Below are 17,814 nucleotides of genomic sequence, written 5' to 3' on the forward strand. Positions count from 1 at the left end.
CTTTTATTCGTTTTTTGTGAAAAAAATAAAGAAATGCTCATGTTTTGGCTAATGATTTAGATTTTTTACTGATATACCCAACTTTTAATCTGCAAAAATCCTCTATATAAAGAAATCAGTGAAATATGCTTGACGTAGAAAAACAGGAGAATGTTTGTTTAATATTTTATACTAACCTATTAGCATTTCAAAGTCTGATTATAATTTAATTTCATTTTTAATAATTATATATGAATATAAATTTAATTATGAGGGTCTTAAATACTGCTTTTATGATACAAGGTGTATTACAGGGACTGAAGGGTAAAACTGTCGCACACTGGTAGTTCGTCTCGAAGTCAAGCCATGGCTAACAAACTTCCCAACTTCCCTCTCCTTAAGCCAATAGCCTGGGAGTGCTTTTAATATTCTAAATAATCCTAATCGTATTTATACATGGACATAATAAGAAAAAAAGGCATTTGGTTAGATTACACAAATGACTTCCATAAATTTAAAAAATATATATATATTTATATTAGGAGTACAATTAATTTATTTAGAAATTAATTCCTGTTTGTTATAGACAGACTCCCATATATTTAAATATTAAGCAGAAAATTTTTAAAAATTTCATTCTAATTAGAAATTATCTGGGCTAATCTTTGGAATATGGTAACATGTAGTTTGGCGACATTTTGCTAAGGTGATAAATGTTACTAGCTAGGACTTTAGCAATAATCAGAGAAGTACAGAGTTCCAAATTTGCCCCGTAAAAACAAATTTCTGTGCACGTTTGTTCCACTCCTTTCCGGAAAATTCCGATCGTGATTTTAGCTAATAAGCACTTATAAAAAATTTCGCACCTAATCTTCGTCATAATTAAGCACTTTTGTTCCATAAAAGTTCTAGCATAAGCGTAATTCGGCTAGCAGATTGTTGGAAAAAATTTTGAGTAAAAAAAAAAGAGTATGCAGAATCGCCCACTTATTTGTTTGGTGCCTTTTTTCAAGAGTAAGAAGAATTGGATTTTGTCAATTTTCTTTGACTTTTTAAGTGAAAACAGGTGTATGTGTGCATGGATAAAGTCGAATGAGTGCACAATGCCAATTTGTGAAATTCTGGGATGTTTTTTTAAGTGAAAATAGGCCGATGTGTACATGGATACCGAGTATGTGCAGTTCTTAAAAACGCTCCAAGCAGTGGGTGATTCTGCACTTTTCCCCCAAAAAAGAACATGTCTTTACTTCGTGAAAACAAAATGGCATCCAAAAATAAACTAGCAGGTTGCTGTAGTAGGGTTGGTCGCCAAATTTTTGCCAAGAAATTCCCAAGTTACCATAATCCGAAGATTCACCATTATCTGAAATATGAGCAATACGTTAGAAAAACAGCATATTTTATTTTATAAAAATATTATAATATTTATAAAAATATTTTATTTTATAAAAATAAAATAATTTTATTCTGATTAGAAATGTAATTAATTTATTTAGAATTTTATTATCTGTAAATACACATTGGATAATATAAGCCATAAGTATGGAAAAGGAGCATATTTTATAATTTTCTTGTATAAAAATAAAATAATCTTATTCTAATTACAAGTGTAATTAATTTATTTAGAAAATAATTAAACAGTGAATTCAAAACGTCAACTGACAAAATCATGTGATCATCAGCACAAAGATTTATCTCAAAGTCATGACACCCACCGCGAAGTATCAACCATATCGAAAGAAAAAGACTTTCCTTTTTTCTATCTTAGTTAACATCTGGGCTAGCAACCTAAACACTCTTCTCATTGTTTGGCACCTATTGGCCAAGTTGGCGAATGCGATTTCAGGAACCTCGCCAAGTGCCGGTTATCTGAGAATCACCCATCTTTGCACTATACAAAGGAAATATCTACTTACTTTATTTACAAATTAACACATTTTCAATCAAACAAAATTCCTTAACAGCATCCAAAAACTCTAAAATTATCTGAACTAGAATCTGTATACTGGCATTGCCACATAAATTCTCAAAATAAGAGTAAAAAATATCCTCCATAGTGACGTTCGACCGTATGCATTTCCAACGTTCAACCACACGCATTTCCTTCCTACAAACAGGACACCTGATAATGACTACTAAGTAAACCTTCATTTACATACGAGAGAAGTAATACTCTTTTCTTTTTTCTTTCCAAATCGTACAGAACCTTCAACTTACCACATTCAGCCATTTTACCATCTAAACCACAAAACAAGCAATATACTTCCTAACCAACACACACCACAAGCCCTTACGAAGTTACCACAATCATGCAACCAATTACGTCATAATAGGGTTTCCATACCATTCAACTACTCAGGTTACCATAAATGAAACAACATTTTGGCAATATTACAAGGGGTACCCTTCTCTCTACTCTAACCCAGTTAATTTCAAATAAACCATTAGCATCACCTCAGTAAGCCAATAAAACAGATTAAAAATTGGTAATAATGAAAGAGTGAGAATGAAAGATCATTCCACTTGTTCAAATTATCAAGGTTGCCATATTTGGCGTATTTATCATTAACCATTAAAAAAACGCCAAGCAGTTAGCTAAAGCACATCAAAGCCCCGATATGATAGCCATACAATCGATCCTTGCGCTCAGCCAGATCCGTATCTTTCGTAAAAACTGCACATTTCATAAAATTAAAGTAATTACATTTCAGTTTCTGGGTACGCTTCGAGGATTTCTTTTAGCATACAAATATTATTCATAGTTATCAGTATTCAGTTTTAATATTTTTGCCAATACTTACATCGCATCTCCTAATATTTTTCCTGTTATCAAAAAGAAGACAATGGAACAAAAGCATACGAAAGCGAACAGATTTTAGTAATATAGGCCTTCTATCAAAACATATTAAATTTAAAGTAAATTACCCGACTAGATAATGTTTGGAGACTCTTGGCGACATTACGATGAACAGTAAACACGGTACTTATGATGAGCAATTAGTCAATCAATTAAATGAGTCATTTTGGTGTTGACCACAATTTTCAAAATTCATTTCGCCTCTCATTGCCTTTCAAACATAATTCACAGTAATAACAATAAAAACCGCAGATATGCACGTGGTAATGTAATACGTCAGTAAAACAATACCAGCGGACTAATTGTCTAACTTAATATTGACGTTATTTCAGACCAAAGAATTATAAAATTGCAATGAACATATAAAAAACTCACCTTTAATTTATTTTTTCGTCGCTTCGGTTTTTTGGGATCAAATGGTGTCCCAAATGCAAGTTTGCAAAATATTTCAAACCCATCCATTTGTTTACAAGTTAAATCTAGCAGATGATTAGTAGTGTTTAGTTGCAACAACTTTCGGAAAAGTAATCCAGTAAAATAATAATGCCGGTAATAATGAAAGAATAATGTTTCGATCTTCTTCGAATTGTATAAAAATAAATGTACTAGACATTATTAATATCTAATTTAGTCATTCAGTTACTCTCACGAAATATAATTTTGGATCTTGGAATAAAAAAAATACTCATCGGTGCAAGCTATTTTTTGAAACATTTTCTGTTGCATTTCAAATTCTTTGGTGTGATACACCTTTCATAAAGCATAATAATAATATTGTTAACAACCTTTTATGGTTTTCGTCTTTTGCGCAAATATTTATTTCTTTTACATTAGTGAATCGTTCTTCACTATTGGCAAAAAGATTCGAAGATGCACCAAAAACTATTTTTTTTTTTTTTTATTGGGAATTTGGTACGTGCCCTCTGTGTTTTTTGTTATTTCATCAACTGGGACTGTTGTCATCATTTATCAGAAGTTCCAGTTTAGCAGCGGTGTTTGAAGCACTAAGGCTTAGAAATCGTAAGAAAATTTTCGAGCTTTTAAGTTTTTGTTTTTAAATTGTAGTTTCATCTTCAAACTGCCGTAATGCCTTAACGTTTTGGATGAGATGGGCCATTCACTTTAAATATAATTAACTCTAACAGTTTATTTATTTGATTTTAATGGGGTTTAATGAATAAATAATAATATGATGTTTGAAGTATTGAAGTATTCATCATTGCAAGAACATTCCAGAACTTTCTACCAACTTGCGCATCAATCTAGAATTAATGTACTTTATATAAATAATAAATTTCTGTTCTATTTATTTACGAAATGTAATTTTCTATCATACAGTAGTTGAAATTCGTATCTTTACAAATGCGAATATCAAGTGTTGTAGTTTAATCTAGATTTGGTATGAAGGGATTAGGGTCCTTAACATGAGGTGACTTTTCCAAAGCTATTCGGAAGCAAAATAGTTTTGTTAATGGAAAAGGTGATAAAAGATACAGTTTTTTTATATACTATTTATTGTTTCAATGCTTCGAGTGTGGGTTCTCATTTGCCCACATACTACAGTGAAACCTGCATGATCCTTAATTGAATACTTATGTTTATTTACGTTCTCGGGGATGCTAGTCATTAAGTGATAGTTGCCATGAGAAGTTTCACTGCATTCATTATCAAATCAAATGCTATTTTGATGCATTTATTTTTCAGCATTGAGTTATCAGATTTGGAAGAAGCGTGTCTTCTGAAAATGGGAAAAATATTGCTCCATTTCGTTTAATATCAGTTTTATATTTGGATAATTGTTTAATTCTAAAACTATCATGTAGCATGTATACAGTATTTCATTGAAGAATGAACTAACTCTGCAGGAGCCAGAGCTTAAATTAAAATCGTGTGTAATCAGGTAAATTGTGATGGAGCAACCAGAGCCGTAAATAAAAAGGCTGTGGCACGTCTTTTATGTAAATTAAATTCAGTTTCAGAAGGCAAATTTTATTTTGAAAATAAATGCACGATAAAAATCAATTATAACTTCTGAATGCATACGTTTCTTTTTCTGGGGTAAAAAAACAAATGAAGGTGTTAAGATTTTTAAGGAAAGAAACTCTCCCATCTGTATGTCCAAGGCTTATTCTGCAGGTATTGCAGTGAATTTATAAGTTCAGGTAAAATGTTTCAGCTAAAAGTGATTACCTTCATCATGCATTTGCGGTGCTAATGACCTCTTACTGCAAAGCCCCTGTAGACTTAAACTATGTAACCAAATACAGGAGATAAAAATTTTTACTTGTGTAGATTTTATATTTGTTCTCATGTTGTTATTTTTACTTTAGTAGATTTTATATTTGTTCTCATGTTGTTATTGGATCGTATTCGAGAGAAAGTGTTTTGCTCATTCTGCTTGACAGCTAGAAATATATGGGCAGGGGGTTGATCTTTGGATTATGGTAACTTGGCGAAAATTTGGCGACCAACTCTGCTACAGCAACCCTCTTTTTTTTTTTTTCACTGCCATTTTGTCTTCACGAAGTAAAGACATGTTTCTTTTCTTTTTATTTACTCAACACTTTTTCCAACAATCTACTAGCCGAATTACACTTATGCTAGAAATTTTATGGAACAAAACTGCTTAATCATGACAAATATTAACTGCAAAATTGGGAAAAAGTGCAGAATCGCAAGCTCCTTGCCGCGTTTTTCAAAATCGCACATACACAGTAACCATGTACTCGTCGACTTATTTTTACTTAAAAAAAAAAATCCCAGAATTGCACAAAAATGGCATTGCGCACACTCTTGACTTTATCCATCTAAACTGCTATTTTCTCATAAATTACAAAAATTTGCACGAAAATGCAGGAAAATTTTGTGAATCTTTAAACTCGGTAAAAAGCACATATATGAAATTACCTGATCGCGAAAAATTATATACTCTATCCAAGGATGAACATTTGCACATATAAAATAAATAAAATATCCAAAAACTTTTCCCTCTAAATTATCTATTATAAACCTCACCTACCAATTTCTAACGCAAACATTAAAAATGGTTCAAAATGCGTAGTGTCAAATACTTAAATTCTTTCCACGCACATTTACTTCTACTCAAACGTATTCCAAAATACTATAAACATATAACTCTCAAAATCACGATCATTAAATTAAAATATAATTAAATTAAAAAACACTACTTAAAATATAAATAAGCACATACATTAAATTAATAAAAATTAGCTTACAATCCTAATTACTTTAAACTAAATCATTGCTAATAACAATTTTCCAATAATACCATATTAATTGATTTACTCCTTACATTTAGAACAATGCATAAAAATAATATCCTCAAATAATTAAAAATACTAACTTACCTAATGTTCTACAGAATCTTGAGTGCATGGCGGATCACAAAATGTCCATTTTCACCAGATTTCTTGCACCGGCATTCAAACTTATCGGTAATATCCTTCCTTTCACACAATCTCATTTCATACCCACATGTGGCCCACCAACGGCCGAGCGGTAAAGTCGCTGAACACTGGTAGTTCAGTCCGAGGTTCGAATCCCGCGAACGGGCTGGCTGCATGGGTGTTTTCGTGGTTTTCCCCATGTGTAACGTGTATACGAGCCAGTTTCCCTTAGAAAGTCTTCCACAAAGGCATCCCTCCCCTTAGGCAGGTAGCCCTAGTGTGCTTTGCCATAATTAAATACACATATACCCACATGTTTGACATTCATACTTATCCGCAATTAGGCAATTCTTTTCAGTTACACATAAACGCAATAAAAATTTCGGATTTTCTTTATATAGGGCCATGGGATCCAAATATTAAACAACACTGTTTCACAGAACATAGAATGAAACTAATGCTGTACAGAAGATATTTTTTACAAATTTACCCCCTTTTCTGATTAAAGAACAGTGATTCGTCCATTAATGTCACATGACATATCTCATGATCTCTCATTTCCCTCACACAAAATAATGCGTAATCGGAACTGAGGACTTCTCACAATATTCCCAAAGTCCTAGGTAGTAACCTTTATCGCCTCCAAAATGTCGCCAAACTACCTGTTACCATATTCCAAAGATCAGCTGGGCAGGGCATTGTGATAAAAAAGCTTAGGATTTTTCTCTGTTTTCAAAGCTGCATTAAAATTTTTCTTACTGTCATATTGTTTCTAGCATTCTCTCTAATTTCATTAGTGATGCTTTAATCGCTTTACGTTTTTCCATTGATATTTTAGAAAAGGAATGTGTTTGAAATTAATCAATTTCTTGACTTATTTAATAATTTCGGACGAATGGTAATATATTTAGCAGAGAAAACCTTTTTAATTAACAACTCACGCTCAAAGTAATATATAAAAAACATCACTGTTGCCACAAAAAATCTACATTATAATGAACATATTAAATTATTGTGTTAGTAACTGAGTTCGTACACGTTCCTGAACATCCTCCCACCTTGCAATTTTAGGAAATTGCGACATATTCTTTACTCAGGTCATCAGTTTCTAGTTCTAACTCTTTGGAGAGAGGCCATTTATCCGGCTCTTATCTTTTAGAGAGGCCATTATCCACCATCTGCTCTGTAGCAACATTTTGGCATTGCACCCTCTAGAGGGAAGATAGCTGGATTGCTTAAACTTGGTACATAATGCCAGTCGTCCGGATTTGTGCATCTTCTTCTTTCAGCTACACGATTGGCTACAAAAACACTCCAGTGGGAGTCTTTTTTGATCCATGTCAGAACTACAGACGAGTCACTCCAAAGGTACACTTGGCACTTTGTCACTTTAAGAGCGTCAGTGACTTGACGATACAGCCGAGTAGCTGTAAGTGCTCCAAGCTACTCTAATCTAGGAATAGTTACTTCTTTAGCAGGCGCTACTCTTTATTTGCATAATATCAATTGTATCAAAAGTTTTGGAAGAATTTCTATTAAATTCGGCCCCTTTTCGAGGCAAGCATTCAAGGAATTCCAATTTTCATCCTTTAGTGATGCATCCAATACAGCAGTGGTGCGTAAACTTTTTTCGACTGCGACCCTTTTGTAGAGAGAAAATTTTTGCCGACCCCTAGAGATAAATGTTCACAAATACGATGTATATTTTGCGCATTTCTTTCGTTTCATCGAATAAAAACATCATCATATCTGACTCATATTAATTTTATTTATAATTTTAGGAAAATACTTTTTGTACGAGTATAACACAAAAATCAGTAAATTGCTTTTTAATGAGATGTACGTGGCTGCAAGTTTCTAATTATCTTATCGATGTTTGGATGTATGTTGCTAATTGCAATTCGCATATCATCTTCAGGGTTTAAACACAAGCGGTATTTAGTTTTTATTGAAACTAGTTTGCTAAATCCAGTTTCACATAAATATGTTGATTCAAATTGTATTAACACTCTGATGGCATTCTTGCATAAAACAGGATATTGTTTTTCCACGGATAGCCAAAATTTTTGGCAAGGCTGAGTCTTAAATTGATTTCGAAGAGTATAATCACTTATTAGATCTATCAATTGCTCTTTCTCACTAATTTGAAGAGTTGAACTGCGTATGTTAAAGGAAAATGGATCACGAATCCAACAAAATCGTTTTCAGGAAAATCCTCGAAAAATTTTCCTTTAACTTTTCAATGTGATTGGAAATGATGTTTTTAAATGTAAATATATTTATATTATTTTCCTTGATAAAATCGTTAAAGCAAGGGAACATGTCGATGTTGTTTTTATTCAGTTCAGTTTGCCAGAGACTAAGCTTATTCTTAAAAGCTTGAATTATACTGGCTGAAGTTATGATAGTTGAATTTTCACCCTGCAAGCTCAAATTTAAGTCGTTAAGTTTTTCGAAAATATCAACTAAAATAGCTCAGCTTCCCTAGCCAAACTTCATTGATATAATAACTTGCCAATCTATGTTTCTTTTTGATTAAAAACATGTACACTTCATTTCTGAAATCAAATATCCGTCATAGTATTTTCGTATGTGAAAGCCATCTGAATTCGGTGTGTAACAGTAATCTCTCATACGTTGAGCCCATCTCATTGCAAAGTATTGAAAAGAGACGGCTGTTGCATTTAATGTAGTTAATTGAACTAACAACGTCTTGTAATATGTTGTGCAACTCTTCATCCATATCTTTTGCGACAAGAGCTTGCCGATGAATCACACAGTGATTAAATACCATATGAGGCACCACCTTCTGAATTAAGCCTCTGAGCCCTTTATTCGAACCTGTTAATGCTGCCGCACAGGTTCAAACCGCAACACAGTTTGCCCAGGTAAGGGACTTTGTTTCAAAATATTAATTTATTACTTCGAATATTTTTTCTCCAGTTGTTTTTCCTTCCAAACTTTTGCAACATAAAAACGTTTATGTTATATCTTCATTAAAAATAAACCTAACATAAATAATTAGTTGTGAAATTTTAGTAATATCGGTAGTCTCGTCTAGTTGTAAAGCAAATGCAGATGAATTTTGTATGCGTTTTATGACTTCTGACTCGATATTTCGTGACATTTCGTAAATCCTCCGAGATACGGTATCTCTTGATAATGGTATTTTTTTTAGTTCATTTCTATATTTATCGCCATGCATAATTGATGTCATCCTAGTTGCTGCAGGAAGGATAAGGTATTCTCCAATTGTATGGGGTTTCATTGTTTTTCCTATTAGATAAGAAACTTCTGAAGAAGCTCTAATGCTTTCTGAGGTATTGCTGTAAATTTCTTTAAATGTGCACTTTGAATTTTCAGATTTTTAGCTCATCTTTGAAAAAAATCGGCATGTTTATTTTGAAGTTCTTTATGTTTAGTTTCCAGGTGTCTTTTTAATTTAGCTGGTTTCATGCTCTCATTTGCTAATTTTTCGTTGCAAATGACACATATCGGGAGTTCTTCATCATCAACAACACAAAATGTAAAACCATACTTAATAAGTTCCTCATTGTATTTTCTTATTTTTTTAGATTGGGCATTTAGTTCAGTATTTTGCGACTCCTCATCAGTATTTGTTCGTTTGTTAGCTGAAGATGTACCTGGTGTACGTATTACCCATTTATCCCTTATGAAGATAGGAGTTAAATTATTTAAACTAAAACAAATAATATATAAAATTTTATCATTTTTTATTCGAGAAATTCAATAAAATTAACAGTCTTTCTCTAATGATAGTACATACCTGATAACAAAGAGTAGCAAAGCCCGATAAAAATATTAAAAATCATAATTACACAACGTCATATGATAAAACTCGAGGATAAACTAAAACAATTGCTGGCCAACTGCTACATGCTACGTGCTACAACTTCATGCGAACACTTCACGTCGTCACTCTGACTATCAGATACACCACGTACCTCGCCATCTGATTGGCTGATCACGGAAGCGAATTTTTCCTCTTTCCCGTTGTCCTAAGGATTTTATTTTACTGTTGACATCAACAGAGTTGCCGACTCTCCCGATTTAGGCGGGAGACTCCCGATTTTCGACCGCTCTCCCGCCAACCCGATTTACAATATATTTCTCCCGACTTTTTCTTATTCTTAATATTTCTCACGATTTTTATGGAACTTGGCTTAATACTTCGTTATATGAAAAAAAAAAAAAGTGATTTTGGACGTCTGAAAGCAACTGAATTTTCTCTAGATTATATCTAAAATGAAACCTTGCGAATCAGATGAGAATTTCTGCTTTGTGATTGACAGCATACGTATCCAGAAACTTCGTTCTCCAGTTGTCCAATGGGCATCGAGCTCCACTGCGTGTCATCTGGCATATATTAGCCAATGAGCACAAAGCAAGCTCAAGGCCGTTGGCCGTTCTTTGGATGTTCTTTCGCTATTTCGTTCATCTTGTCCTGAGTTGTGTGAGTACACATGCTTTTAGGAAATAGTTTTAAAAATTATCGTCTTTTGATATGTCTGCGAGAAAGGTGAAATACTCGTGCACATTTCAAAAATCGTACACAGTTGACTTTCCTTCCATTATTTCTTCAAGGAAATGTAATAAATTTGCGAGGTGTACCATCTGTCGTTGCGATTTTTCGATTTCGCTTGGTGGAAGGGCAGATGTTCTCAAACATGTGCGTACACAAAAACACAAGGACAACATGAGTTGTTTTGAAAAAACGAAAAATTAAATTTTTCTTCGGAAACAAAAGACCAAAAAGTGATTAATGCAGAATGTCTGTTCTCTGCCTTTTTACTGGAGCACAACCTGCCACTGAATGCATCAGATCATGCTGCAGCTTTATTTAGAAAAATGTTTCCCGATAGTGAAATCGCTAAGAAATACTCAAGTGCAAGGACCAAAACAGGTGCAATTGTTAAAAAAATGGGTTTGAAAAATAAATCTTCAGTTATTGATTGCATTAAAACAGCTCCGTTCTGCCTCTCTACGGATGGAAGCAATAATACCAATTCAAAACTGTATCCAATTGTTGTTTCTTTTTTTAATCCAGAGTCTTCAGAAATTGAGTGCAGTTTACTTTCTGCCCCCACTTTAGGACGTTCGACAGGCTTTAATATAGCACAGCTAATTATTAAAACTTTAAAATAAAATGCAGTCCCTCTGGATAATTGCTTAGCGCTTGATGCCGATAGTGCACCAGTAATGGTAGGCTGGAAGACTGGTGTTGCAGGCATCTTAAGAAAGGCAAATTCAGATTTGCAGATTATGAGGTGCACCTGTCACCTCTTAAATTTAGCAGCTGAAAAAGGGGCAGCTTCTTTACCATTAAATGTGGATGAACACATTGTTGATATTTATTATTATCTTGAAAGGAGTTCTAAAAGAAAGGAAAAATTGAAAACAGTTCCAACAGCTGCATAATACTGAAATGAGAAAAATTTTGATTTTTTGTAATTTCTGCATCATTCAGCAATTCAACTGGCAGTTCTCAAAATAATACTGCAAAATATAAGCATAAAGCTGATACAAATTTCTCTCAAAAAAAAAAAAATTAAAAAAATTGCTCAACACACGAAACATTTTCCGATTACTGTAAGTTTATCTTGTGAAGAACGAATATTTATGTTTTGAAAAAAACATTCGGATTAACAAAGCTTTTTGCTTTTTTTTTTTTTACAATTCATTTTGCCATCATTCGATGTTCTGAACACAATTCTACAAAGCAGAATTCCATTAATTCATGTTTTGCAATCAATGATTTATGATCTGTTTAAAGACATTTTATCAAAGTTTGTAAAACCAGTCTGTGTTTTGTCTTGTAATTCTATATATGATGTGATTTATGGTGAAACAGAAAATCAGAAGAAAGATGAAGATTTGGTAATAGGAGCTGCAACTACAAAAGTAGTGGAAGAACTTTCAGAAGAAAACAAAAGTAAGTTTTATCTCCATGTTAGAAGTTACTTCTGTCGAGTATGTGATTACACACTACATAAATTTCCAGTCAACGATGAAGTGATTTTGCATGCTAAAGTTGCTGATATTTCTGCTCTAGCAAATGCATCTTTTTCTGATATAAGGTACTTTTTAAACAGATTCGTTTAGTCATGAAAGATGATGATATTGATGTTGCTACTGATATACTTCAGTCGCAATTTTGCAGTTTACAATTAGAAAACTTGGATGAAGTTATAAAATCAGCTAGGATTGACACCCAGTGGAGGTTAATTGGAAAATTGAAAGGTGCTGATGGAATTTTAAAATATAGTGAACTCTCTAGAATTATGTTGGCCATCTTGACAGTTCCCCATAGTAATGCGGAGTGTGAGAGGATTTTCAGTGTTGTTGCGAGAACGAGAACTAAATTTAGATCTAATATTAGTGATGACACATTAGAAAACTTTTATTAGCGAAAGCAGGCCTACGATATGTTTCATTCGTGTCAAAATCAGCACGATATGTTTCATTCGTGTACAAATATTCACTTTCGTTTTCACTTTTCAACAAAAGTTCGGAAATTTGTGATTGAACTTCATCTAATCTCTTAAATTTTCCTTCCAACTGTGAGCTCAATACTTGGAGTTGATTAACTTCCACGTCAGGCTTTAGAATTTCAGCATCTAAAGCATTGGCAGTAATCGTAAACGATTGCCCTAGTGGCTTACGCTTTTTTAATAAAATTTCCATGATTTTAAATTCAATATGTCCAGTATATTCAAATAATAAAGGATATAATCAAATAAATCATAAACTCCCTTGATAAATTCCAATACGAAATCGATGTTTCGTTTTCAAACCGTTGTTTCGTTTTCTTCAAATAGCCATTCCGTCCTGTCACTGGATGAAAGTTGTTTGAAATTAATCAATTTCTTGACTTATTTAATAATTTCGGACGAATGGTCATATATTTAGCAGAGAAAACCTTTTTAATTAACAACGAACTTATTTATTTAGCATTCTAAACATTACAAAAAGAATAACATTCCATGCGTTATCACGCTCAAAGTAATATATAAAAAACATCACTGTTGCCACAAAAAATCTACATTATAATGAACATATTAAATTATTGTGTATTAACTGAGTTTGTGCACGTTCCTGAACGGTTTTTTATTTTTCTCATGCCTTGAAGTAGTACATTATACATATATTTAAAACTTGAATTCAGCTGGAGACTGGCTAAGCTGTAGCTTAGTTTTCTGAATGAAATTAAAGTCCAACCGGAAATCCAAATAAGATGAGGCTCAGTATTTTATTTCTTTAACTATTTATCATGCATTTAATAATTTATTAAATTTTTACTTATCTCATTATATTTTATTGAATTTAAATTATTTTGGCTAAAGTGCAGAATTGCCCACTTATATGCAGGGTTGCCACGCTACCTGGAAAACCGGAAAAAGCCAGGGAATTCAGAAATTGACCAAAAAATTCAGGGAAAAGTCAGGGAATTTAAGTGTTTTAGTCAAAATCTGGAAAAGTCGGGGAATTTCATACAACGATCCCGGCAAAAAAGGCGGATTTTGCGCCGACGTCGGAAGAGATCACTTTTTTGGCGAATTGTGTATCACGTGAGTGTCATTCGGGGGCAGCTGGGAGCCAATTTTCGCAGCTCCAATTTGATTGTCTTTTTAGAAAGGCAAAGCAAGTTTCCCGCAACTTTTGGTTTCCAATAACCTCGAGAATCGCATGTGCAGTGCATGAACTAAAGAAAGTACCTGTTCTCGTATAAAACAAAATGGGTTTAATCCTAGTATACGGTACCATGAAAGTTAGAATTAAAAAAATATGTATTGTAAAGAAGGAAAACCTCTCTGCAACAGACGTGGCTCAGTTCCATCATAGCGGGAAACAGCTGTGCATGCGCGATATATCTGTCGCCAAAGCTCGAAACCGGTGTCGAAGTTCAAAGGTCACGTTATCAAGAGTTCATAAAATGAATATCGTTTAAAATGTCTTTAAACTCTCAAGGAAAAGGAAATATTTTTTGGCGCAAGTAAATTAATTCATGGATTAGTTATTTTGAGGGGGGGGAATCTACGAAAATCCGTTTTTAAAATTATTGCGAAAAATCCAAGAAAAAACGTAATTTGATAAAACGCTTCTTCTTGGATTTTTCGCAATAATTTAAAAACGGATTTTCGCGGCTTTCTTTTTTGTCAAAGAACGTTTCTTTGGCGACAATTTTCAAAATCATGCGTAGGCCGTATCATATACTAGGATTTTACCGCAAATCTTTTTTTTTTTTTTTTTTCTTTTCTTTTCTTTTTAATAAATACCTTGTCATTTTGCAGTAAAATAAAAAAATTGTAATCAATCATCTAGGATAACCATGTAATATAACTATATTCGCTAAAATATCGTTGATTATTCTAATTAAATTTTTAAGTAATTATCTTTATTTTTATGTTATTCATATCATTTAATGTTGCTTCTTCCCTCTAAATTTATGTATCATTAGTAAATAATATTTCCAAATTTCACGAAATTTTCTCTGGCATAATCCTGAAATTAATTCTAGCAGTATGATGACATCATGAAATTTAATGCATATATTTTTTCCTTATATATGCTGCGAAATAAATATAAAATACCTCAATTTAGTAAAAAAATATCATTAAATAGATTTCTTTCTTTCGTTTAGCTGCAGAATGTCTGCAAAAAAAGCCTTATTTTATTCCAGATTGGGCAGATTCTAATCTCAATCTTCAGTGGAGAAAACAACTCCTATTATGCATACTCCTATATATTTGTGTTTTAAAGTGTTAAGGTGCCTTTTAAGAATACACCTCACACAAATTAAATTTACCTAAAAATCTGACCTAACTTTTATCATTGCGTTGTGATTTATAAGAACTGGATTAGCCTTGTGTTGAACTGGGGATGATCATGAGTAATAATTAAATAAAATGTACGGTTGTTATCCAATGTATCTAACCTAACTTTTAGCATTGTGTTGTGATTTATAAGAACCGGATTAGCCTCGTGTTGAACTGGGGATGATCATGAGTAATAATTAAATAAAATGTACAGTTGTTATCCAATGTATATATCTTAAATTTTATTAAGTTTTTTAAGCGGAAATGTAAACAAAATTATCAAACAAAGTGTACCAAGAATAATTAAGAATAAATGTCCTCTGGGATTTATCGAATAATTAAGTGAATTTGCTACACAGTACGAGTAATACCATAATTAATTTACCTCTTAGCACAGCCAACGTACATTACGTGGATAAACTGGAATTTTCTCGAAACATACCTGGAAAACCTGGAAAAGTCGGGGAATTTCATTCTCCTGTTTGAGTGGCAACCCTGTATATGGCACGTATCGATGACAATGAAGTGCACAATGCCAAGTTTGTGCAATTCTCTGAAGTTTTTTTAAGTGAAATTAGTTTGATGTGTACATGGAAACCGAGTTTGTGCAGTTCTTGGACTTTTATTTTGAAGTTGATGTAGAATCGGCCACTTATTTGGCACATATCGATGTGTACATAGACAAAGTCAAGGGAGTGTGCAATTCTTTGATTTTTTTTAAATTGAAAATAGGTCAGTGTGTACATGGATACCAAGTTTATGCAATTTCTTTGACTTGTTATTTTCAAGTTGGCGATTTTGAGAAACGTGCGAAGCAGTGGATAATCCTGCACTTTTCCCATTATTTTAATTATTAGTAATTTTTTGGTTAGAATTGGCTTTAAGGTACTCCTTGTATTATTGCGAAGTTGTTGTTTCATTTATCGCCAAGTTGTTGTATTATTTATGGTAACCTGAGGAGATGGATATTATGGAAACCCTATTATGATGTAATCGTTTGTATTATTCTGGGAAATTTTGAATCATGGGGTGTTTTGCAAGGGCTTTTGTGGTGTGTGATTGAATTTGAAAAAATTTCGATTGACAAATTAGTTGGTATTCTCAACACAGCAATTATAGGACTTCGTAACTGAAGAAGAAATTATGTCTGTTTATAAAATTAAAGAGAAAGTGTTATCACATAAAACGAAGCAACTTAAACAACTTACATTGAAAGAAATGTTTACTAAAGTAAATAAATAAATATTAAGCTTTTTTTTTTTTTGTAAATTTTGATACCCTTTAGATCATAATTGTTCTTTATTTCATAAATTACAGTTTCATATTTTTAATTTTATAATTTCTGCATGCCATCTTACCAGATTTAAACTGATGATCTATAATCCGGAAAAATCGATAATCCGGAATTGCCGAAGTCCCGACGAGTCCGGATTAACAACTTTTGACTGTATAGAAAACATTAAAGAAACATCCCTTTGGGCATAATGTAAAATCTGAAAGATTTCAATTTTTTGTTTAGGATGTTAGTTATTTATTTAATTTTTCCTTCTTCCTGATGGCCTTCCATAGAGCACCAGCACTTCTGATTTTAGAAATTAAGCTCTGTCAGGAGCAAAAATCTTTCATGAAAAATCTCATTTTTCATTTTCATTCATTTTTTATGAAGGCATAAGTCCTTATTCTTCAGGAGCAGAGATGTTGTTTGCTGCTGAAGAAGATGTTTCTTTGTCTGATTGTCCTAATAATTGATGAAATTTTTACTAAAAATCTATATCAATCTAGCTTTGCATTTGTACATACGTATATACAGTTTTCACATATACAGGGTGATTTGCTACCAGACTGACAAACTTGCAGGGCATATAGGGGGTACAGAGATGACTTAGGATCATATAGAAATACAGTGTCACAAATGCCAAAGTTGTGAGTTATAGTGCAAAGAAACAAAGAAAAAGAACAGAAACAGCAACTCATTAATGGGAAAGAAAGCATTTTAGTAAAAGATCATATTACACTAGGTGTTTGAAATTACGGCCAGAAGTCATCAGGGAGGCCTGACATCAGTGATGCATGGAATTCTGTACGGTCTGGAACACTCCTTTTAGCAGTCTTGCAGTAGATGGTGCTGAACCGAAGGTTGGGTTAGCAGTGATCCTGCTGAAAGTTGTCATTTGCGATCCGCTTCCTAACGTACTAGGATGAATGTGTATTCTAACAATGAACTGGTCAACATGCTGATCGTGTATGGAGCTGCTCATATCATATCATAAAAGGGAATGTTTGAGATGGACATGTCAACATGTCCATTGGACAGCTGATCAATCGAGGGCTATTCTCATTATGGTTGAGTCCAGGCTTAGCCTCCAAAGCGATAGTAGGCATTATTTGATTTTCAGAGAACTGGGAAACCGTTATCATCCATCAAACGTCTGTGAAAGAGATGCATATGGAGGAAGCAGTGTCTGTGTTTGGGGTGGTATCTCTTTGGGTAGACGCAATGTTTTTCGACATAGAAACATGAATGCTCAGGCCTATGGAGATGACATCCTTGATGCTTATGTGTGTCCTCATACCAGGGCGATAGGCGACAATTTCTTAGCATGGATGATTGTCTTCAACAGCAAACAATTCAGTGCATTGAGTGGCCATCTTGATCACAGGACTTGAATCCTGTTGAACATGGTTGGTATCCTCCTCTTCAGACCCTTGTTACTGTTTTACAAGAGCTATAGCT

General features: G+C 33.2%; 2 protein-coding genes across 3 annotated transcripts in view; one reads left to right on the top strand and one right to left on the bottom strand.

The window, feature by feature from the left end:
- ais (DExD-box helicase 52) overlaps nt 1-3,365 on the bottom strand; it is a 58,152-nt gene extending 54,787 nt beyond the window's left edge. The window contains exons 1-2 of one of the 2 annotated variants that reach the window (XM_085819828.1): nt 3,212-3,348; nt 1,227-1,342 (exon numbers count right to left, since the gene is read on the bottom strand). In XM_085819828.1, coding sequence (XP_085675954.1) covers nt 1,227-1,247 — 21 coding nt within the window. In that variant the 5' untranslated portion in view covers nt 1,248-1,342; nt 3,212-3,348. Of the gene's footprint in view, nt 1-1,226; nt 1,343-3,211 lie in introns of both variants that reach the window. The other variant, XM_085819827.1, reaches the window with a different exon arrangement.
- A 333-nt stretch (nt 3,366-3,698) lies between these two features.
- Nucleotides 3,699-17,814, top strand: part of ubl (Ubiquitin-like protein 5) — a 35,511-nt gene continuing 21,395 nt past the window's right edge. The window contains exon 1 of the mRNA XM_085819830.1: nt 3,699-3,856. The gene's annotated coding sequence lies outside the window, so the exon portion shown is untranslated. The remainder of the gene's footprint in view (nt 3,857-17,814) is intronic.

Source organism: Stegodyphus dumicola, chromosome 7, assembly GCF_044657685.1.
Source record: "Stegodyphus dumicola isolate Sdum_Otavi_A_Nest chromosome 7, ASM4465768v1".
Taxonomy (NCBI): domain Eukaryota; kingdom Metazoa; phylum Arthropoda; class Arachnida; order Araneae; family Eresidae; genus Stegodyphus; species Stegodyphus dumicola.